The sequence below is a fragment of the Orcinus orca genome, chromosome 8 (genome assembly GCF_937001465.1).
Source record: "Orcinus orca chromosome 8, mOrcOrc1.1, whole genome shotgun sequence".
Taxonomy (NCBI): domain Eukaryota; kingdom Metazoa; phylum Chordata; class Mammalia; order Artiodactyla; family Delphinidae; genus Orcinus; species Orcinus orca.
In genome coordinates this window covers 14910312-14934351 of record NC_064566.1, presented here as the reverse complement: position 1 = coordinate 14934351, position 24040 = coordinate 14910312, and the positions used below count along the sequence as shown (strand labels likewise).

At 47.5% G+C, this 24040-nt stretch overlaps 1 protein-coding gene across 5 annotated transcripts in view; it reads left to right on the top strand.

Annotated features, from left to right (window-relative positions):
- The window catches only part of PRDM11 (PR/SET domain 11), an 83317-nt gene that overhangs the window by 39767 nt on the left and 19510 nt on the right, over positions 1-24040 (top strand). For all 5 annotated transcript variants that reach the window (XM_004264036.3, XM_049713189.1, XM_049713187.1 and 2 more), the window contains one exon: positions 20521-20588. In XM_004264036.3, the coding sequence (XP_004264084.2) occupies positions 20521-20588 (68 nt within the window). The remainder of the gene's footprint in view (positions 1-20520; positions 20589-24040) is intronic.

The following is a 24040-nucleotide window of genomic DNA, read 5'->3' as shown; positions in this document are numbered from 1 at the left end:
TGAGAAGCCAAGCAAGAGAAGGGCTCGAAAGCATTTACTGAATTTAGTGCCAGGGAAGTCATTGGTGACTTTAGCAAGAGCTGTTACTGTAAGCCAGTGGTTGTCAACCTGGGGCAATTTATACCCCCTGCTCCCTTTCTGGGGTAGTTGGAAATGTCTGGATGGTTTTTTTTTTTGCCATCACAACTTAAGATGGAGATATGCTACTGGCATCTAGAAGTAAGAGGCCAGGCATGCTGCTAAACCTTTTATAATACCTAGGACAACCTCCTACAACAAAGAATGATCTGGCCTCAGTTGTCAACAGTACCAGGGCTGAGAAATCCTGCAGAAGAGTAATGAGATGGGAACCTCATTAGAATGGAGGTGACCGGTGTAATCACTTCTCAGAAGTTTGATTAGAAATACGTGGAGGAGAGAGACAGGAAGGGTGATGGCTGAGGGAAGACTGGGGTCAAGGGAGTTTGTTAATGAGACATTAACTTCCTTAAAAAACCCAATGGAGGGAGTCCTGCTGAAGAAATGATTGAATATACAGTAGAGATAAGGCGTGATGGGTAAGCTTTTATATTACCTAAGAAGGTTCACATGGAGACACTGGCTGTAGAAAGGAGGTGGGCCAACATTTTGTCTGTCCCTGGAGGGATATCCTGGAGATTTGGAACAGGTGAAGGGAGGTGACTATAGTAGGCCAAACAATGGCTCTCCAAAGATGGCCATGTCCAGATCCCTGGAACTTGTGAATGTGTTATCTTACATGGTAAAAGGAACTTTGCACACGTGATCAAGTTAAGGACCTTGAGATGGAGAAATTATCTCGGCTTATCGGGGTGGGCCCACTGCAGTTACAAGCATCTTTATGAGAGGGAGGCAGGAGAGTTAGAGTCAGAGAGAAAAGATTGGAAGGCCCTATGCTGTTGGCCTTGAAGATGGAGAAGGAGCTAAGGCCTGCAGAGTCTACAAAAGGCCAGGAAACAGAGTCTTCCCTCAAGCCACCTGAAAAAAACTCAGGCCTGCCAACACCTTGATTTTAGGATTCCTTACTTCCAGAAAAGGAAGACAATAAGTTTGTGTTGTTTTCAGCCACCGTGTTTGTGGCCGTCTGTTACAGCAGTAGTAGGGCACTAATCCGGTGGGCTTGTGTTTGGGGGGACGTCTGCTAAAATGTGCAGAGAGGTGGTAGCCTGAGACTGAGGAGAAGGCGAGTTCAGGTTGGGATGGGTAGAGATGGAGATGCCCTCGAGATGCCCAGGTGGCGCTGTCCCGAGGCACGTTGGTGTGTGTGGGTCAGCAGCCGAGGGCAGATGCCTGGGTATGGAGGGAAAACCAAGCATGTAAATATATGCAGCAGAAGCCCTGGGAAGCGTTGAGCAGTGGGGTCAGTGCTGCAGAGGGCGAGAAGCTTGGGGATCGAGAGCCCATTGGCACACGGGTCTTGGTGTCCTTGACAGGGGCAGTTTCACGGGTGGAAGCCACATTGCCGTGGATCGAGATGTGAGTGGGAGGTGAGGAGGGGGAGCCAGCAAGGGTGATTGGCTTGTTTTCAAAGTCTGGCCGCTCATTGAGCAATTATTATATGCCAGGTGTATATCCCATTCTCCCTCAAAACAGTCCCACAGGTGGAGGTGGCTGCCCTTCTCGTTCAGATAAGGGAACCCGGGACTGAAGAGGTCAAGCCAGCAGCCCCAACTCCCGTAGCTGGTACCTGGCAGACCTTGGGTTCCTTCAAAGACAGCATCCCTCCGTGATGCCTGGGGCTTTAAGGAGTTCCATCATGGGGAGACATGCCTAAGGAGGGGGAGCAGTGAATGTGGTTATGTGTCCAAATTCAATCTGTCCTCACAGAGGCAGAGCAACTCCCATGCATTGGGCACTGAGCAGGAAGTTCTGGAGGTAACACAAATACAAGAAGTTTGCTCTCTGTTTTTTGGGGTTTTTTTTTTTTGCGGTACGCGGGCCTCTCACCGCCGTGGCCTCTCCCGTTGCGGAGCACAGGCTCTGGACACGCAGGCTCAGCGGCCATGGCTCACGGGCCCAGCATGTGGGATCCTCCCGGACCAGGGCACGAACCCTCGTCCCCTGCATTGGCAGGCGGACTCTCAACCACTGCGCCACCAGGGAAGCCCTGCTCTCTGTTTTTACAGAGCCTTTGGTTCAGCCACAGGGAGCGGGGACTGAGGTAGACGGGAAGGCAGGAGGCCTATTCCCGACCCAGAGTTTTACTGGTGATTGTGGTGCTGCAGTAGGCTGTAGGGGTAGGCAGAAGGGGAGTTGGTTTTGGCTGGGCAAATTGGGGATGGGTTTTGAAGGATGGCTAGGAGTTCAGCAGAGGAGGCTGATGCCTTCTCAGCCTGCAGGAAAATCTCAGGGGAGAAAAATCTAGCGTCATGCCCAGGGAAGGGCTAGTAGGGTCCCCTTCTTTCCCATCAGAGTCTACCCTTTGGGACAGCCCAGCCAGGAAAGGTTGGAGTCTCTAAAGCAGATAGCTTCCCCAGGTTCGTGGCCTGGCATGGGTCCGGGTCCAGAGAAAAGGGATAATAGGAAGCTCTGGAGTTTGCAGCGTGATCATAGACCAGCTCCATCTGTTCGTGGCCTGTCGTTCAGGGGCAGGGCCAGAGGCAGCAATGTTGCTTCCTTGGAGGTTCCTTCCACGGGCCTCTGAGCTGCGGCATACGCATGGGTGCAGGGACAATATGGCTGGAGGTCGCAGGACCACGTGGAGGCTTTGACCTTTGTGATGCAGAGAAGTGAGAGGCGTTGAAGCCTGTGTGTGTGTCTGTGTGTCTGTCCTCAGTTGCGGCCTCAGCTGGGGAAAAGCAGGAATGAGGAACAGCTCTGCCTGCTCAGACGATGGGTTGGCTGAATGGTGCGAGGGGGGGAAAGGTGGGCTAAACCACGGCCCTGACTTTGGACCAGGATCCGGAAACTCCACATCCTAAATAAACTGCATTCATCTGTCAAATCCTGTCCCAAAGCTATACTTGTCTGTTCTTGACCTTCTGCCTGCCTTCCAAAGCTCTGGCCTCCATCCAACACAACACATTTCCTTCCATAACTCAGTATATAGAGTCCCCTCCAGCAGAAACGATGGTGGTGCTGTAAGGATAAGCATAGCCGTTAATGTTTATTGAGCGCCTACTACGTGTCTGGGTCTGTACTCAGCACTTCACAGGATGGTCTCATTTGGTCCTAGCGATGCCCCTGTGAAGCAGGTATTGTTCTATCCATTGCACAGCTGAGAAAACTGAGGCCTGGAGAGGATGAGTCATTCTGCACAAAGCTAAACGGCTAGTGAGTAGCTGAGCTGGGGTTCAAACCTGGGCAGGGTGCCTCCAGAACCCACCTTCCCATTCGGCCTCCTGGTCCTCTCCACCTGCCTTACTTGTCGGGCCTATGCCTACATCCTGGCCTTGGTCGCCTCTGTTCCACTCATCCTTCCTGCCCAGTACAAGGTCCCTCTCCATCTCCCCTCAACCTGGAGGAAAGCTGGTCCCACTGCGTACAGTGTGCTGCAGGGACAGGGCCCGGGTTTAGATGAACCAAATGGCCATTTCCACTTTGCATCTCTCCTTCATGGCCTGGCCTCCTTGGAAGGAGTTTTGCTCTCACTTCTGACTGTTTAGAAAAGAAATTCCACTTCCTCTGCTTACTCATCTCACTGGAAATCACAGACTCCATAAGTCATTGCCAAGGTTGCCAGGCTGCCCTCAGGCACTGCAGGCCAGAGACGATGCTGCAGGCATGAGATGCTTGGGGAGCGCCAGGCAGCCATATGGTTTGGTAAGAGGCAGAGAAAGAGGAGGCCAGCACAGGGTTTCTGTTTCAGCTTTTCACTGAGACCCAGTCTGGTTCCAGAAGGGATTTAGGGCAGCCTAGCAGCATATATCAAATATAACATGATAGCATATTAAAACTGAGAGAGAGAGAAGAAAGAAAAACAAGGGTGGAGACCCTAAATGGAGCAAGGAATGAGGCTAAAAATGCATACCATAATGACCTGTGCGTGCACTTTCAGCTATAGAAGGTCCCAGTCCGGCAGCCACTGGGAAAAGGCAAGCCTGCTTAGCTACCAGTACTTTCTGGCCATAACTCGAGAAGTCCCAGGTAGCTCCCGAGGAGGTCTCCTTTTCTGGGTAGAGACTGGATGGGAGATTTCCCAGGCCTCCTTATGAAGAGGACACTGTGTGGTGGGATTGTTCCCCCGCAGTCAGCCAGCCTCTCTGCCTGCCAGGCTCCTACTGTTCTGGGGAGAAGCAGACGTGAAATGGGGTTTCAGTGTTTTCCATTTCAGCTTCCATCGTAAAAATGGAGATTTATTTTAAAACTTGAAATTGGATGTGCAAAAGCTCATGACGCCCTCCAGAACAGAGTCTGAGAAACCCCGAGTAGCTGGGATAGATGAAGTGTTGAGCAGACAGTTGCAACAGTGCAAGATGTCAGCGGGAGCGGGGGCTGGGGTGGGGCTCAGAGAAGGGAAGAACAAGGGGCTGGTCCAGGAAGCAAAGAAGGCCCATTTGAAACAGGTTGGGCTTCTGTGTGTGTGTGAGAGTCTGAGCAAGTGAGTTTCATGCTTATTTGTTAATTTCTATTAACTCTTTATTCTGAAAATTTCAAACTCTACAGAAGTATGAGAATAGTATGATCAACAGCCCCACACCCTGCATCTAGATTCGCCCGCTGCTAACATTTTATAACAATTGCTTCAGTCTCTCTCCATACATCTACCTACAGGCACGTGCACGCACGCGCGCGCGCACACACATTCTTTTTCGTTTGGTTTTTCTGAACTGTTTGAGACGTAGTTCCAGACATCAGGCTTCACGGGCTATGCAGTGTCTGTCACCGCTACCCAGCTCTGCCTTTGTACCATGAAAGCAGCCGTACACAGCACATGAATGAATGAGCGTTGCTGGGTTCCAATAAAACTTTATTTGTAAGCACTGACATGTGAATTTCATATAAGTTCAAATGAAATTTGAGTTTCACAAGTTTTGAAAATCAAACAAATGAAATTATACGCAAAAAAATTTTTTCAATTATTAAAAAAACAACAAGCAAAACCACACTTAGCTCACAGGCTGTATAAAAATAGATGAGGAGCTGGATTTGACCTGCCGGCAGTAGTCTGCTGACCCCTGTCCTGTATAATCACAATATAATTATTATATTCAGGAAATTTAACCATGGATACAGTACTGTCTCAACTACAATCCATATTCAGATCTTCCCAATTGCCTTGCGTAACGGCCTTGGTAGTTTTCCCTCCATTCAGGACCCGCTCAAGCATCACATATTGCATTTACTTGTCATGTCTCATTAGTCTCCTTTATTCTAGAACAGTTTCCCTGCATTGTGTTTTCTCTTTCACGATATCGCTGCTTTGGAAGAGTTCAGGACAGTTGTTTGTAGAACGTTCCACAGTTTAGATTTGTCTGATTGTTTCCTCATGATAGGTTCAGATTATAGATTTTTTGGCACAGAGGGTGTTTTGTCTTTCGCACTGCAGATAGCAGGAACACGTGACGTCCGTTTGTCTTCTCTTTAACCCAGTGCTTTTAGCAACTATTGATGATTCTTGCCTGTATCAATTATTTTTCATGGTTCAAAATGATTTGTAACCATTCCTTCTACACTTATGACTTGACATTCTTCTGTTAGGAAAAAAAGTGCTCAACTTTCTCCCCCACCCCATTCCTTAAAGTTATTTTTAGTATCAGTATGGACTCAAGGATTCTTTTTTTTCTTCAGTGTGTTCTAGTCCATTCCCGTCATTATTCATTTTGAGCTTTAAATTGCCCTAGATGTGGCCAACAGGAACCCGTTCAGACTGGCTTCTTGTCCTTCTTTTAGTATTTCCTTACTTCCTGTGCAAAGAAGTTCTTTTTTTTTTTTTTCCATGGCACGTGGCATGCAGGTTCTTTAGTTCCCTGACCAGAGATCAAACCCATGCCTCCTGCAGTGGAAGCTCAGAGTCTTAACCACTGGACTGCCAGGGAAGTCCCAAAGAAGATGTTCTAGCCATCTCTCTTAGGAGCTCTAATTTGCTTTAGTGAGAAATGGTATTTAGAATTCAAATCTCTGGGCACTAGGTGTGTGCATTGCTTCTGGGGTGTCCTTGCTTCTAAGCCTGAACTAGGTTTTGAGGGATGTGTTGAAGTGAGTGGCCAACAGAGTCAGGAAATGAGGGAACACGGAATCACAAGCAGTGGGCATAACATGTGCAAAGGCCCAGGGACACATGTGTAAGTTGAGGTGTGGAATGGTAATGGGGTATAGCAGAGGTACAGGATGTGCTTAGAAGGAAAAGTGGAAGATGATGCTAGAAAAAAGTTGCTTTTCTCATGTTCTAAGATGTTATGGATCTTAAAACACTATTGATTCAATATCAGCTTTTCCAGGAATAAAAATATGTACCTCAACCCTAAGATTCCTCTTAATATCAGAAGCATTAAATGGCTTGGCTTGTATAACTTTTATAAATGCTGGTAGTTTGGTTACTGAATCATGAACCAAACCAAAGATATCCCCCCCCCAACCCCAAATATAATATGCTAGTGAACTAGTTTTGGCTGGAACTGAGTCTTTAATTCTCAAACTCTATTATATGGAACAAAAATAAAGCATGAAAAACTATTCTGAACTCTTCTGAATTTTCACTATAAGCCGGCTTCTAACTTGACCTTCAACATTCCTTGTCTCCGCAGCACTTGCACTGCAGTTGTGTTTCGCACTTTTGTTATATTGAGGCCGCTTTTTAAAATATATGTATATATTTTACTATAGTTACCGTGCTGTACATCACATACCCAGGAGTAATTTATTTTGACCACCCTTCCTGCATTTTGACAACACCCCACCTCCCGCCTCTGGCAATCACCCGTTTTCTGTATCTATGAGTTCAGGGTTTGTTTGCTTGTTGTTTTAGATTCCACATATAAGTGCGATCATACGGCATTTGTCTTGATCTCACTTGTCTTAGCACAATGCCTTCAAGGCCCATCCATGCCATTGCACGTGGCAGGATTTCCTTCCTTTTTATGGCTGAAAAATATTCCCTTGTATATCTATCCACATATTCTTTATCCGTTCATCCGTTGATGGGCACTTAGGTTGTTTCCATTTCTTGGCTGTTATACATAATGCTGCAGTGAACATGGGGGTATAGATACCTTTTTGTGTTAAGTTTCCATCGGTTAAATACCCAGAAGTGGGATTAGTGGATCATATGGCAGTTCTATTTTTCATTTTTTAAGGAACCTCCATACTGGTTTCCATACTGGCTGCACCAATTTACATTCCCAAAACAGTGCTCAAGGGTTCCCTCTTCTCCACATCCTCGTCAACACTTGTTATCTCTTGTCTTTTTGGTGAAAGCCATTCTGAGAGGTGTGAACTGGTGTCTCGTTGTGGTTTTAACTGCATTTCCCTGATGACTGGTGATGTTGAGCATCTTTTCATGGGCACTTTGGTCAGGTGTCTGACTTTTATTCTTTATGGGGTCCCAGTGTTACATTAATTTTATTCTAAAGTTACTTTAAAAGGTTTAAACATAAAAAACTAGATAAACACATTTCTTATAGCTTTTAAACAACTATAAAACCGAGACAGACTTAAAAATATAAAATGAACAGAACTATACAAACCAACATAATTCAAATGAACAAAATCAATGTCCTGTGTTGGATAATGTGTTACTGAAACTAACGTGCTGTTTATAGGGTGAATACTACTTAGACACAGCTTCTTCCGCATTGGGCATGCCTGTGCTTTTGTGTGCCACGTGACACTTTTCTTTGTTTGTCTCTGTTTAAAACACTGGGAAATCTTTCATTAATGCAACTGCCACGATGTGTCTTAGTCTTTGCCAGAATGCATCATTTCCATATTAAACTTGGTATCTGTTCTTTTTTCATCGGCTCATGGCAAGTAGTCATGATTGGTGTTGTACAGTCAGCTGTTACGATGGGACAAGCAGTGGAATAGAATGGAGCTCTGTACACTTTTTGTGTTAAGGGGCCAGATAGTAAGTATTTTAGGCTTTGTGGCCCATACAGTGTCTGTCACACTACTCAATCCTGCCATTGCAGTGTGAGAGCCGCTGGAGGTGTGTGCGTTCTAGTAAGACTTTGTTTATGGAGACTGAAATGTGAATTCCGCGTAATTTTCACATGATGAAATAGTCTTCTTTTGATTTATTTTCAACCATTTAGAAATGTACAAACCATTCTTAGCTGGTGGGCTGTACAAAACAATTGGGGGGTGCTGGATTAAGCCTGCAGGCCCTGGTTTGCTGACCCCTGGCGTATAGAACAACAATCATTCAGCCCTGCTCGGGTATCTGCTGGCTGATTGCAGATCCTCATTGATTCTGGTGTGTCCACTGGTTCCCTGCGGTTGGGCTGATTTAGTTGGGCTTGGCTGCTCACCGAGGCCCAAGGCTGCTCCAAGTGTGTCTGTTCTGGGCCCAGACTGAAGAGGCGGAGGCTCCCTGGGGAAGCTCTTCTCATCCCGGAGGCAAGCCCACCCTCACAAGCACGTTTCAAGCCCGTGTCCGCATCATGCGTGTTCACACCCCATTGGCCAAATAAGTCACGTGGCTGAACCCAAGGTCAAGGAGTGAGGAAGTATGGGCCACCTGTAAGACAGAGTCTAGTGCGGAGTCACACGGCCAGGGTGATAGGGAGGGGCGAGAGCTGCGCCAAGAATTCAGCCTACCCCGGGTGCCAACTCAGTCACAAGCACAATACTCTTTTTTAATTTTTTTTTTTTGGCTGCGCGATAGGGCTTGCGGGATCTTCGTTCCCAGATCAGGGATCTAACCCAGGCCCCCTGCAGTGGAAGCATGGAGTTTTAACCGCTGGACCACCAGGGAATTTCCACAAGCACGATACTCTTGTGGGGCAGAAATCTCATGGGGATTCCCATGTACTGATTTTTCTTTTTTAAGGAAAACATTGAATTAAACATTCTTGGAACTTTTGGATCTTGAGAACATATCCAAAGACCCGACTTTGAGAAACACTCATCTCTAGTGAACTTTCTGGCTTTAACAATAGGGGTTTGGGGGTTTCCTGGTGTTTGAAAATTCCTCCAGGAGAAGTCTTGTCTGATTTATACCCTCAGAGCCAAATTCAGCACCACTTAAACCCCGGTGGGTCCTCAGCAAATGCTAGTTAGGGTTGGTGGGCAAGCATCATAATAATAGCAACAACAATTGCTGTTGTTCGTTGGGCACTGAAGGATTTGTGGGTCTTAATTCTTGTATCCTCACAACCATTCTATGGGATAGGTATTATCATCCCCCTTTTACAGATTGGGAAACTGGGGCTTAAAGGGCCAGGTTACTCATCTGAGGCCATGCAGTGTGGAAGCAGGTCTCCGAACCAAAGCTTGAGCTCCTAATCTCCAACCCCGAATGTGACTGTCTAGATGCCCACGTGACGTCTGTCGGTCTTCCCGCTGCCACCGACACACCCTTTTCTCTGGGGAAGGCTTTTCAAGCCAGTGACGTAAGGTCGTTTCCTTTTCCTTGTCTGATGGCTGATGAAGGTTTGGCAGGTATTTTAAACTGCTTTATTGAGATGGAAGTCATGTACCACACGATTCACCCATTTAAAGTATCGTTCAATGGTCTTCAGTGTATTCCCAGATATGTGCAGCATCACCACAGCCAGTTTCAGTACATTTTCATCACCTCAAGAAGTAACTCCATCCTTTAGTTGTTACCCGCCTCTTCCCTTCTTTGCCTTCCAGCCCTAGGCATCCACTACTCTACTCTTTGTCTCTATCAGTTTCCCTATTCTGGACTTTTCATGTGAACAGAATCAATCATATACTATGTGGTCTTCCGTGACCAGCTTCTTTAACGAGGCTTAACGTTTTCAAGGTGTGTGTCCGCGTTGTAACGGTATCATTCCTTTTTATGGCCGAATAATATTCTACTGTGTGGATATACCACGTTTTGTTTATCTGTGCATTCTTGCATGGACAGTTAGGTTGTCTCCACCTTTTGGCTATTATGAATAATGCTACTGTAAACACTTGTGTACAAGTTTCTGTGTAGACATATGTTTTCCCATCTCTTGTGTCTGTGCTTCAGAATGGAACTGTTGGGTCATATGGTAACTCTATGTTTAATTGTTTGAGGAGCTGCCAGACTGTTTCCGGAGTGACTGGACCGTTTTACATTCCCACCGACAGTATATGAGGGCTCTGATTTCTCTCTTCTGATTTCCAACATTTACTGTTACCTGCCTTTTTGATTCTAACCATCCTAGTAGGTGTGAAGCGATATCTCCTTGTGGGCCTTTGGGTTTTTTCTCTGCTTTTTTCTGTCTCTTGTCCATTTCACTGGTTATTAGGGAGAGTTGCCCATGATGGGTGTGCAGGTTGTGTTCTGAATAACCCCGCGGGGTGAGTTTCACACCTGTCCTGTCACCACCTCCCTCTGCCTCTGTCACCACCTCCCTCTGCCTTGTTAACCAGGAAGACCTTTCAGGTCTGCAGCATGATGTATAAAGTTTGTTGCTCGCTAATTTCTGTCTGACAGCATGCCCATTCTTATTTGCATTTTTGCTGCCTCCCAGATGGGCACATTCTCCTGGCTATCTCCCCCACCCTTGCCCCAAGACCCTCATGTCAGGCATAATGAAGAGACAGGATTCAGGCCAGTTTCCTGACCCCGCTCCTCAAGTCCTGGTCCAAGGGCTCATCTCATCAGTTTCACCAACAGCCAGATTTATTACCAAGGAGAGTGAGGCTGAGTGTGTTCAGGGTAGAGGGTGGTCGTTTCTGTGGGTGCCTTTTCCAGACAGAGCAGAGGGACTTGGGAAAGGAAGAGCTGTCTGCATTGGTGACGGGGCTCTGGACTCGCATTCCTCCCACTTGAAAGAAGCGTGTTTTGGGGCTGGTCACCATTTACTCTGAGCTCTAGTTCTCTTATCCATCAGATGGGGATGCACAATCTAATGGAACGTACCCCATGAGTTGCTATTATTCATGCTTGTCGCGTGCCTGGTGTGTAGTAGGTGATGGGCACGTTGCAGCTGTGTTATCTCCAGTCAGCTTCACGTGGGTTTCAGGACCGGCTGGGGGGGATGACTGAAATTACAGTTGTAAAACCTGGATGTGGAATTTGGGATTGTATGTAAACATGCCTCATTTACCAGGTCTCCAGGGCCTTTTTGAAATTTGATAAATAGAATAATGAAAGGAAGTACGTACAGTTGTTCCTCAGAATCGGCGGGGATTGGTTCCAGGGGCCTCCATGGATACCCAAATCCATGGGTGCGCAAGTCCCTTCTATAAAATGGTGCAGTGTTTGCATATGACCTACACATATCCTCCTGTGTATTTTAAATCATCTCTAGAATACTTATAATACCTAATACAATGTAAATGCTATGTAAATTATTGTAAATGCTATGTAAATAGTTTCTGGTGTGTGGCAAATTTAAATTTTGCTTTTTGGAACTTCTGGAAAAAAGTTTTAAAAATAGTTTTGATCCTTGGTTGGTTGACTCCGTGGGTGTGGAACCCGCAGATACATAGCGCTGACTGTACTAATTCCATCATCGGTTAAATGGTGGTGCGGGAGGTGCGGGGCTGGGTTAGATCATGGTTCTTGAGCCTTCTTGAGTCACCTAGGGGGTTATACTCATATGCTCATATACCCATATACCTAAGGGGTTATACTCATATGCTCATATACTCATATACCTAGGGGGTTATACTCATGTATATTCATAAAATGCTATGCACATTTTAAGGGACTGCCCCCCATTCTCCTGGCCAAAGTCCATCCATAGACACCAAGTGAGGAACCCAGGCCCTGAATAATCTCAGAGGCCCCCTTTCAATTTAAGCGTTCTTCATTCCGTGTTTCTGGGCATAGCAGGAGCCAGCGTTCAAGTTCAAGTTCAGGCCGGCCTCTTTATCTCTCTACATTTCAGCTAGCCAGCCTGGGAAGTGGCCGGGGATTGAGGTGATGCCGCCTGCCTCCTGGGCTTCTGGGAGGAGCATCTGAGACATGTGAAAGAGCTTTGTCAACTGTCAGTGGCTTCACAAATCGTTTTTGTAACCGCTTTGCTCTAAGAGGAGTTGCAGAGCTGAAAATCAGAACGTTTTATGGATTTGTTGGGTTCCTGGAAAGTGGCAGGCAAATCAGGTTTTTAAAAATCCAGTCTTGCCAGCACCTGGTTATTTAGAGGAGTCCAACAGTGAATCCTCGATTGTGGCAGACGTTCTGCCGCAAAGCAGAATGTTCCTCCCTGTTAAAATGCCGACCTTCGCATCAGTATGCGAAAGATAATGATTTGCTCAAACCAGCAGCAAAGCTGGAAGTCCACCGGAGAGGGCCCCAGGACACGATCCTGGTTGATTCTGATGAGGTCATTCGGGGGAGCCTGGGGTGACATCCATCACTCTGCAGAGCGCTTAAGAGCAAGGGCTGTACCTGCAGAGTCTAAACTCTAGCTGCCCCACACATTTCCTTTGTGGCCTCAGGCAAGTTGCCTACTGGGTCTGAACCTCAGTTTCCTAGTCTGTAAAATGGAGATAATAGTTGTAGCTACCTTCATAGAGTTGTGAGAATTCATGAGATCAGAATACTTGGCACAGTAAAATCGCTCCATCAATGGCAGCGGGTGACGTTTTATTATTGATGTCTCTGTTAATTATTACCATGGTCAGAAATAGTGTTCTAGTCCACATGGACCCATGCTTGACCCAGGGAGCCAAACCTTATGTTTTTTTATATTATTTTCTGAGGATCTGTCCACATAGCATCATAAAATTCTTAGACAGAATTTTATACGTCATTTAGGACAGACTTCCACTCAGTGGGGAAATTCTTTCTTCCACTTCCCTGACAACGAGTCATCCTGCTACTGCTTAAATACTTCCAGTAACAAGAAACTCACCACCTCACAAGGCTTCTTGTTCCATTGCAGGACGGTTTTGCATGTTAGAACGTGTATCTTAGGACCGTTCTGCATGCATATTCCTCGCGCCGAGTTCAGGCCTGTGTCCTCTAAGTGGTCCTGGTTTTGCCTGCCCTCCCCCACATTGTGGTCCTTCCCACATTTGATGACGGCTCTGCTTTCTCTAGCCTCTTCTTCTCCAGTCTAAGGGACCCTCTTACCATGCAGGTCGTCCTTCTCTGGTCAGGCCCAGGTTATCAAAGTCCTTCTCACATCACAGTGTTCAGAGTCTGGGCTGGTCCAGGAAGTGCTGGGTTCAGAAGGCCAAGGAATCGACCTTGAAGGATGAGGCAAAGGAGGATGCTGGGAAACCAGTGTTCTTGGGCTTGGTCCTGAGCATCTGGCCCTGACCGGGCCTTCGTGGACCGTCTCAGTCGCAGGACTTGAGGCCCACAGCCCGCTGTCTACTCGGATGGCAGGGCTAATCAGTAACATGTGATGTGCCCTAAATACCCTCCGTGATCCTGCGCGCCCCCGCTTCCTCCACCTAGAACCCCCTCGCCCTCTTCTTCTCCAAGACTGCAGCTTAGATTCCACACCCTCCGAGAAGTCCTCCACTGACCACCAGGTACAGGGCTCCAGCTCTGCGCTCCCGTGTTCCACAGAATTCCCCACCACACTGCTGACCACGGGACAGCACAGTGGCCTCTCTTCTGCATCCCCTGGACTGTGAGTTTTGTGAGAGCAAAGACATTGCCTTCCCAGATCACCATTTTATCCCCAGAGCCTGTCACTGTAGCTGCTCCCTTGGTGATACTTGCTGAATGAACGAATGCGCGATTGGAGAAAATCCTGACTGACAGGGACGATAAACCAAGAAACATCCCTCAGCAAACCTGGAGATCTTAGGGGGTCTGAAGCCAGCAACAGAGACCTCAGGCAGCTCCTGTGCCCCTCACGGCTCCCACTCAGGCCTCTCGGCCCAGCTGAAGCTGCAAAAAGTCTGATTACAACTACTGTTGACCCCTACCACCCAGAATTAACCAGAACGAACATTTGGTCCCTTTAATAATCACCATTACGATCACAGTGCTTATAGCGACCTCTTATGGAGTGCCTCCAAATCAGTCATTATGGCAGTGCCGCAAGGTTGGTTTTTACCCCTTTTTACAGGGGAGGAAACTGAAGCCTGACCAGGGAAGTCACTTGCCCAAGACCACTCAGCTCGTCAGTGGTGACGCTGAGACTCTAGCCGATTCCTCGGGCTCCGCGACTCTCACTACCCACTAGGTGCTCTTGCTACTGGCTGCGGGACCTACAGATGCTTCTCTTTTCCCCGCAGAGAGAAAGGAGCAATCTGAAAATGATAATGAAGGGTGGTTAGTATTATGATAAAGTACAGGGTTCCCTGAGATTCCAGGGGAAGGTCCCTGTAGACTGGGGTGTCATCTGGGGAGATTGCCAGGGGAGGGGAAGCCTGAGCTGCATGTTTTCTCTTTTTTGTCTGAGAGTTTTAAGCCACGGAGACAGTATAGTCTTGTAGCTAGACAAACAGAGCAAAAGCTTCATCCTCCTTCCCTCTGCCCTCCCCTCTAGAGGTAACCAGAGGTGAGAGTTTGAAACGCATCTCCCAGACTGTCTATGCACATACAAACATATGGTGTGATGTGCTAGCAAATATTTAGCAACCTGCTGCCTGCTGATGGTTGTACTGCAGGATACATGTGCCAGTTTTCTTGATGTCAAGGCTCCCAGCATGGCTGGTTTCAAGCTGCCAACATGAAGGCATGAAATGAGTAGCTGGGAAGAGATATATCATGACAGTTATTCTATAGTATCTCTACCATGTGGATACGGTAGATGCCAGTACCCTCGAGAACATTGATATCGTAAAATATAGTAAAATCATTAGGAAGCTTTGGGTATATATTACCTTTGTAAAAATAGAATGTATTGAATTGTAAGTTTATATAATTTAATTTTTAATGCTGGCTGTGTTTCACAACTGGTTCATGAGATTCTGGAAAATTTCGCAGTCAGCTCTCGTTAGCCAGTACGAGCCAGCTCCAGCACGCCACTCATTTCCTTTATACTCAAGTATTAACAGTATATACTTTGGCTTTTCATCCAATCCTTCATTCATTCAACCAGTATTCTACCGTGTGCCATGCCCCGTGTTAGGAACCGGGGCCAGGCCACTGTCATGAGCAGATAGCCATGCACTTGGCCGTCACCAGCTTACGGTCTAAAGAGAAGGCAGTCAGTTACCACATTGGCAAGTAGACAAACCCTGCAATTGGGTCTCTAAAAGGAAGCAACAGGACAGTGTTATAGAGATAATACTGAGAGAGGCATGTGGAGGTCAGGGTGTGGAAGGGGAGAACCTACCTGAGGCTCAGGTCAAGAAAACCTTCTTCTGAGGAAGTGACAGAAGCTGAGACCCAAAAGATAGGAAGGGACCAGCCGTGCGAAACTTAGAAAACGTTGCCAAAGTGATAATACCTTCACTTGGGTGCCATTTCTGTAAACTGTACAAACATGCAAAATGGTTCTGTACGTTGTTTTTAGAAGAAATCCTTGTATAGTAAAATTGAGAAGGTTCCCTTCCAGCTTCAGGACGGAGGGAGGGTGGGAAAGAGAATGAATTGGAGGCAGAGATGGTCTTCAACAGCATCTATGTATCTTCCTGAAGCAAGAGGAGACAGAGGTCCGGGACAGAAATGGCTGGTGGTCATTTTTTTTGGCTCTCATTGATGGGTACAAGGTGGTCAGTTACATTACTCTTTATAATTTCTGAATGCTTGAGATATTTCATGAATATCATTTTTTTTAAGAGTGGGGAAAAGAGGTGGCAGGCAGCGTGAAGTCTCACTCTTACAGCATTGTGGCTGCAGAAAAGTGAAGGGGGAGAGAGAGGCCTGAGAGAAGTTGGGAGGTAGGCAGGGACCAGGTCGTACAAGCCTTCAAGGCAGTGAACCTAAGTATGAATTTTATTATAAGTACTTCTTGAGCTGGTGGGTGACATGATCTAATTTACACTAATAGATTCCTCTGGCTGCTTTGAGGAGAATCAGTGGAGAGTTAAGAATGGCATCAGGGAGGTTAGTAGGGACCTCTTGTAGTTGTCTGGAGGAGAGCTGATGATGGCAGGAAGCAGTGGAGACAGGAGCAGTTTTGAAATTTGGTTTGGAGGACTTGCTGAGGGATTAGATATGTGGGGATCAAGATGGGGGGCACGACCCCTATGTTCATAGCAGCACTATTTGCAATAGCCAAGACATGGAAGCAACCTAAATGTTCATCGACAGATGAATGGAGAGAGAAGATGCGGTACATGTGCACAGTGGAACATTACTCAGCCATAAAAAAGAATGAGATAATGCTATTTGCAGCAAAATGGATGGAGATTATGATACTAAAGTAAGTCAGAAAGAGAAAGACAAATACCACATGGTATCACTTATATGTGGAATCTAAAAAAACGACACAAACAAACATACCTACAAAACAAAAACAGACTCACAGCTGTAGAGAACAGACTTGTGGTTGCCAAGGGGGAGGGGAAGTGGGGGAGGGAAGGATTGGGAGTTTGGGATTAGCAGATGCAGACTATTATATATAGGATGGATAAACAACAAGGTCCTACTGTATATTACAGGGAACTATATTCAGTCTCCTGTGATAAACCATAATGGAAAAGAATATGAAAAAGAATATATGTATGTATAACTGAATCACTTTGCTGTACAGCAGAAACTAACACAACATTGTAAATCAACTATACTTCAATAAAATTTAAAAAAGAGGGAGGCATGAAGGATGACTTTCCTTTTTTTTTTTTTAGCAGCTCTATGGAGCTATAATTCACATACTGTACAGTTCATTCATTTAAAGTGTTACAATTCACTGGGGTTTGGTAGGGATGACTTTCTTTCCGAAACCTGAGTGGATGGTGGTTTCAAATACTGTGATGGGGAAAATGAGAGGAACAGGCTTGGGGGTGGAGCCTGAGGTGAGTTTGAGCAGCCAGTGAGATATCCAAGGGGGCGTGTCACATGGGAAATCAGATATTCACACCTGGGGCTTGAGATGAAAATCTGTGAGTAATGAACAGATTGAGAGTGTGGAAATGGATGTGAATGTCCAGAGAAAGAGTATAGGTAAAGAAGATGTGTGTGGAGGGGGCACGAGGGCTTGCAATTCAGGTGGACTGAGGGTTCACACTTTGAGCCCCAGCCAAAAAAAAAAGGGAAGAAAAAGAAAAAAAATGACAGAGAGAGAGAAGGAGAGAAACATGAAGTGATCACAGAACTGAAGGCAAAGGCCCGTAGGGCTCTAGGCTAGTGCAATCAGTTCTAGCTCCTGTAGGGTACTATGAAATAGAAGTGCCCCAGGTGAGGTGGAGAGGGGAGCCAGGTTGACTGCTTCAAAGGAGAAAAAGCAAGAGGCAGGCAGACACACTCCTACTCAGGATGAGCCTCTGGACCGAACCTCCAGAACTAATGAAGAAAACTAATGTTACAAAGACAGCCTTCAAAAACAATGACAAATGAATTCACTCTAATTAAAATAAAAATAGTAGCATATTCTGAAAATGAATTTAAAATAACTAGGATCTGAATCAGGAGTAGGTTTGACTGTGAGTCACTGAGATTCAAAATAACAGTGGCTCGAGCAAAACAGGAATTAAGTTTTCTTCTATGACTACCTTCTGAGCCTGTATTAAGTCCTCAGGAACCAAGCTTGATCCAGCTAATCACTGTCTCAAGGCTTGGATTATAGCCTCATAGTCCAAGTTGATAGCTAGAGCTCCAGCCATTACATCTGCATTCCAGGCAGCAGGATAGTAGAAGTGCATATATCAGCTGTATTTTTTTTTTAAGGAATTTTGCCTTTTTTAAAAAATTTTATTTATTTATTTATTTATTTATGGCTGTGTTGGCTCTTCATTCCTGTGCGAGGGCTTGCTCTAGTTGCGGCAGGTGGGGGCCACTCTTCATCACGGTGCGCGGGCCTCTCACTATCGCGGCCTCTCTTGTTGCGGAGCACAGGCTCCAGACGCGCAGGCTCGGTAATTGTGGCTCACGGGGCTAGTCGCTCCGCGGCATGCGGGATCTTCCCAGACCAGGGCTCGAACCCGTGTCCCCTGCATTGGCAGGCAGACTCTCAACCACTGCGCCACCAGGGAAGCCCTATCAGCTGTATTTTAAAGAAGTTTTCAGGAAGATGACACATGACACTTCCACCTACATTCTATTGGCCAGAACTTAACCAGAGAAGAAGCCAAGAAATGTATTCTGTTATTACAGGTAGCCAGGTATTCGGTTATAATCCAGGGGTTCTGTTACTGTGGATGAAAGGGATAATAGATAATTAACACTCACAGCCTTAGGATCTTCAAAGAAATAAAGTAAGGATAACATCCATTAAGAAGAAAAAGACAGTGAGTTTTTATTTGTTTGTTTGAATTTAAAGCCTCTGCTCTTAGAAAGACACCACCAAAAGAGTGAATAAACAAGCCATAGACTAGGAGAAAATATTTGTAAGACATATGCCTGATAAAGGACTTGTATCCAAAATATATTTTTTAAAAACTCCCAAAACTCAACAATAAGAAAAAGCCCCACTATTTAAAAAATGGGCCAAAGATTTGAACAGACCCTTCACCAGAGAAGACAATGCAGCTGACAAATGAGTGCACAAAAAGATATTCAGTATCATTAGTCATCAGAGAAATGCACATTAAAACCACAATGAGATACTGCTTCATACCTATCAAAATGGCTAAAATGAAAAAGCCTGTTCATACCAAGTATTGGCAAGGATGTGAGTCAACTGGAAATCCCGCACACAGCTGGTGGGCATGTAAAATGGTGCAACCACTTTGGAAAACAGTTTAGCAGTTTCTTAAAAGTTAGACCTATTCTTACCATGTGTCCCAGCAATTCCACTACTAATTATTTGCCCAAGAGCAATTAAAGCATATGTGTCTATACAAAGATTTATTAGTGATGTCTCTTAGCAGCTTTATTTGTAATGGCCCAAAACTAGACACAACCCAAATGTCCATCAATAAGGAGATTAAAAAAAAAAAAAATAGTGGCACATCCAAACGGTGGAATACTACTCACCAATACAGAGAAATAAACTCTGATACACACATCAGTAGGAACAAATCTCAAAATAATTGTGCTGAGTGAAGGAAGGCAGACATGCCTTCCATTTGATTCTACTTGTGTAAAGTCTTGAAAACTGCAAAGTAATTTATGGTGACAGAAAGTAGCTTACTATTTGCCTGTGGACTGGGAAAGGGAGATGTGGAGAGAAGCAGGAGGGAAGGATTACAGGGGCCCTGAAGAAGTTCTTAGGGGTGATGGATATGTTTGTTATCTTGATTGTGATATATACATTTGTCAAAATTTATCAAATGGTATATTATATGTTAATTATACTTCAATAAAGCTGTTAGAAGAAGAAGGAACACAACATTATGAAACAAAAAAGAGGCAGAATAAGAAAAAATGGGTATGAAAAAGAACCGATTGAAAATCCTGGGAATGAAAAATATTCACTGCATTAAAAGTAGTCATTTAAAATGGAAGGAAAAAATAAAATAAAAAGGAAGGCCAGAAAGAAAGGAAAAACCTCAGCAGACAGATAAACTCTGGACCAGACAAAGTCAAAGAGAGAATGAGTGAATTGGAAGAGAGTTCTGAGAAATTTTCTGAGAGCATCACCCAGAAAGATAAAGAGGGAAAATTATGAAAGGGTAGTTGTAAGACATGGAGAATAGATTGGGCTCCTACCATATCTGTTTAATAGAAATTCTGCTGGAAGAGACTGGAGAAAATGACTGAGAAGCTGTACTCAAAAGCACAATAGCTCAGAATTTCCCAGAATTGAAATAAGTCCTTATCAAGTAATGTGCTTGACCAGTAATGAGGAGAATTTTAAAAAGTAAATCTCCATTTCAAAACCACATAGTGAAACTGCAGAAAATCAAGAATACAGGGGAAGTCTTAAAATTTACTATAGACAGATTATGCGTGAAAGAACAACACTAGACTGACAGTAGGTTGCTTAAGCGCCTATGGCAGCCTTTTTGGCAGTCTTTATTTGTTGGAAGAAAATAAAGTTCATCTGTCTAGAATTCCATATCCAGCTGAACTCTGATTCGAAAGTGATGATGAAATAAAGACAATTTTATAGAAGATGAAGGGGCCCATTGCAAACCCTGAGGCTCTTGAACATTTGGAGACTGGGGAGAGGAGAAGCCCTCCGAAATCACATATGCCCAGTCACTCAGTGCCAGCCTCTGTCTCCCACAGAAACCATAGAGAGAGGGGAAGGACTGAATTTAGCTGGTGGTGCAACGTGATGCTATTGGAAATGCCGCTTGTTGGCCATGTTGCTGGGTATTCCATCAAGATAGAGGAGGGAGATGGGATTCCTGCCCCAGCTCAGGGGTCAGTCCTGCAGCAGTGGGAGAGCTCGGGAAGGTTCTGTGTGGTGTCCTTGGGCCCTGGTCTGGAGAGGAGTCCAGAGACACGAGAGCACCCTCGAGGATGCCCATTCTAGACTCTCTCTCTCTGTCTTCCAGATTGTGGACAAGAACAACCGCTACAAGTCCATTGATGGGTCAGATGAGACTAAAGCCAACTGGATGAGGTGAGTCCTGCTGTCTGCTGATTTCCCGGGAGCCTTGCCCGAACTCTGCCAAGGGAGCATGTTGGGCCTTTAGGGTCTCCAGTGCTAGAGGTCCCTGAAGGCCCCGGGACTGCTCTTTGCAGGGACGTGTCTAGCTCTGGGGGACCAACCCTCCAGCTCCCACAGGCTTCCCTCAGGGGGCTCTGGAGGAGGCCTGTGGCCAGACCAGTCATTTACTGGGACACCCTTGTCAGTGTTTCTGGAAGCCCTAGGCCCCAGGCTCCTGACAGCATTCCCAAGTCGGGGGGGGGGGGGGGGGCGTGTCCTTGCCACAGGACTGTGACACCTCTCACAGGCAGAGTCCGGCTGGAGGGGTGCAGGAATCATCCCAGTGCAGCCCTCAGCCATTGTTTAAAAGCCCCCCAGAGAAAAGGGCACAGTCTCTAGCTCAGTTTTCGATTGCTAGACTGGTTTTGTCCATTGCTTGGGACAGAGGTTTGCGCCAGAAGGATCCTTCACGGCCAGCCAGAGAGAGCAGGGGACGGGTCCAGGGTCACCCAGAGGCGGCCGAGCTGAGCTCGGGACCGAGGGCACTCCTCTGGGTTCTGTGCTGCTGGCCTGTGTGGTGTGCTGGGGGGCCCTGCCTGGTGGGGTCAGCCAGCAGTGTGGGAGGCCGGGCTTGCCTCATCGTCTCCTTGGTGGCCTCTCTCTGGGATTCAGGAGCTGTGACGGGGGTTAGGAGCTGGGTTGGGAGGGAAGGGAGGCCTCAGAGGGCTGGACCCAGGGGCAGAACCGTGCCGTGGATCAGGCCCACTGTCGGTGTTTGTGCAGTTCTGTGCCCCGTGGGGCTGGGGGCTGGGGGCTGGGAGGTTGAGGAGAGATTGTGCTTGGAGGGAGGGCAGTTAGGGCCTCGCTAAGAGGGAGATTGCTGGATTTAAACCCTGAGACGTGCCAAGCAAATGAGGAGAAATGGGTTTGAGGTGGGGAGGCCGTGGTAAGCTCTCCAGCCCCCTTCCCCGGTGCCCCACTGCCCACATGGGCTCCCACCTGAGGCCCGCTGAGGTGTGGCCTGCAGTTTGCACTGTCCGGGGCACTTAAGGATTCACCCTCTTATTTGTCGGGGCCACTGTCCTCATCGTCATTTAACAGGTGCAGAAGCAGAGGCACCGAGGGACAGGCGGGCCCCAGCCTTGTGCTGTGGGGACAGGCACCCACTCCCCAGCCCCCTTTCACAGCATCAGGTCAGCCATGCCCTGAAAGTGGCTCCAAGAAGGTGGATGGGCACCTCTGCTCTCTTCTTCTCCGCGACCGCCGGGTGCAGGTCAGCTTAGCACATGCAACTCACCACCCATTCCTGAGCACCTGTGGCGAGTCAGAGCCTGTACTGGGCGCCCTAGATGGGTGGGCCCAGCCCTGCCCCCCTGGCCCTCCCAGGACTCACACCTTCCGCCGTGGAAATTGCTTTTTCTAATAAGGCTGTTTGATGGAGGCATGGACAATGCGCTGGGAGAGCTCAGATGAAAGCAGGGGTGGGGAGGGCCTTTGAGCTGGGCCTTCAAAGGGGCTGGGCTTTCATTTGAGGACATTGTGAGCAAAGACTCAGAAGTGGGAAGTGGGGGCCAGGTGTCGGGCAGGTCGTCAGATGGGCTGCATGGCCCAGACCCCTGGCCTGTAGCTCTGGTGTGGCTCTAGGCAAGCAAAGGAGAGTGTGTTTGAGTGAAGTCTGGGTCAGACCTTTCTGCACTGACGCTTTGGCCGGGACAAGGCTTTACGGTAACCGCAAAGAAGGGGATTCATCATCTGTACGAACTGAGTGGACATCTAGCACCCAGCGATTCTGACTTAATCAGGCTGGGGCTGAGCCCAGGACATTGGTCATTTTTAAAGCTCTCCAGAGTGATTACGATGCGCCGCTGGTGTTGAGAACCACTGCTCTGTTCTGATCTCCATGCTACAGTGCTAAACTGAGGCCCAGAGCAGGGCAGGGTCTTACTCAAGATCATGCAGTCAGTCAGTGGCAGAACATCTCTGAGCGTCTAGGCCGGTGTTGCTTCTGCTTGTACACAAGGGACCAGGCACAGCATGGCTTCCTGGGCCTTGTGTGGGGTGGCTTCAGCTACTGCTATCTTGCTGGCCTGGGATCTATCCTGTTCCTGCTCTAAGACCCATTCTGATCCAGGGTGGCGCCAGGGTTGTCGCAGATGGTGGGCCCTCGTCTCATTGGAGATTCAAGGAGTAGGTTGGGTTTGGGTGTATGGTTTGTTGCCAGGGAGATGGCCTTCTGGTGGTAGTTGGAGTGAGGGGGAAGCCAGTTCATCCTGGGAACCCTCCTTTCCCCTTCAGGTAAGGCTTCCATTTGTACAGCTCCTCCTAACTTTCAGACACTTTCACTAGCACTGTCACAGCGTAGGCTCTCGCAGATGATCGAATGGAGTTGGTTAACCTCCTCAAACCCGAAGCGGTAGGCCAGGCAGAGAACGGGCGCCCGCGTGATGAGCATGGGTGTTCTGCCTTCATGAAATCAGTGGCCAACAGCCACAGGCTCTCTTGTCCCCGGGAGGCATTGGCAGCGCCTTGAGACATTTTTGGTTGTCACACCTCTGCAGGTAGATGCTTCTGGTTTCTGTCGAGCAGAAGCCAAGGATGCTGATGAAGATCCTGCATTGTCCAGGATGCCCCCTCCCCCACCAACAAAGAATTTCCTGATCCCACATGGTGAGATTAGGAAGCCCTTCCTGGCAGGTCTTGGAGGTGGTACTGGGGGAAATGGGGTTTGCACAGGAGACTCAGCCTCTCATCCAAAGTCTGTCTGAGTGCAAGGCCCAGGCCCCAGCCCCGGGCCCTGCCACTGTCTTGGCCAGGTGACAGAGTCTCGGACTCCTTCTCCTGCCTCCTGGGCTGTGATATTCTGGGGGGGAGGTGAAGGCTGAAGGATCTCTGTGCCCTTGCGTCTTGCTGTGGCTTCGGCACCTGCCAGAGGAGTGAACCAGGCTCCCACCATAGCCTAGGTTCTTCTCTTGGATGGACCTTTGGGACCTTGGGCATGAGTTAAAGAGTGGACAGAACCACACTGTGGAGATACGGAGCTGCAGAGCCAACGTAGGTGCCAGGCCAGAGGGGTCAGGGCTGTGCTGTGCCCATGCCCGGGGCCCCTGGCTGCTCTGTGCAGATGGAAGCCGAGGTCATTCCTGGTCTCCATCAAAGTGGAACCTGTCTCCCGATGGGTGCTCATGGGGTCCTCACATTCTACCCATGAGCTGCCCAAAAGCACAGCAGCCCGCCCCCAGAGGAGCTGCTGCCAGCCAGCGCTCCAGTGGGAGGGGAGCCTGTACACACCCAGAGGTGGGGGCTGGGGAGCCTGGGAAGGGGAAGAGCCGCAGGACAGAACAGGCTTTCTGTGGCCACGCCCTAATCATGGGCATCACCAGCGAGGCCACACCCCATGGAAGCCCACTGTAAATAGTCTCACTGCG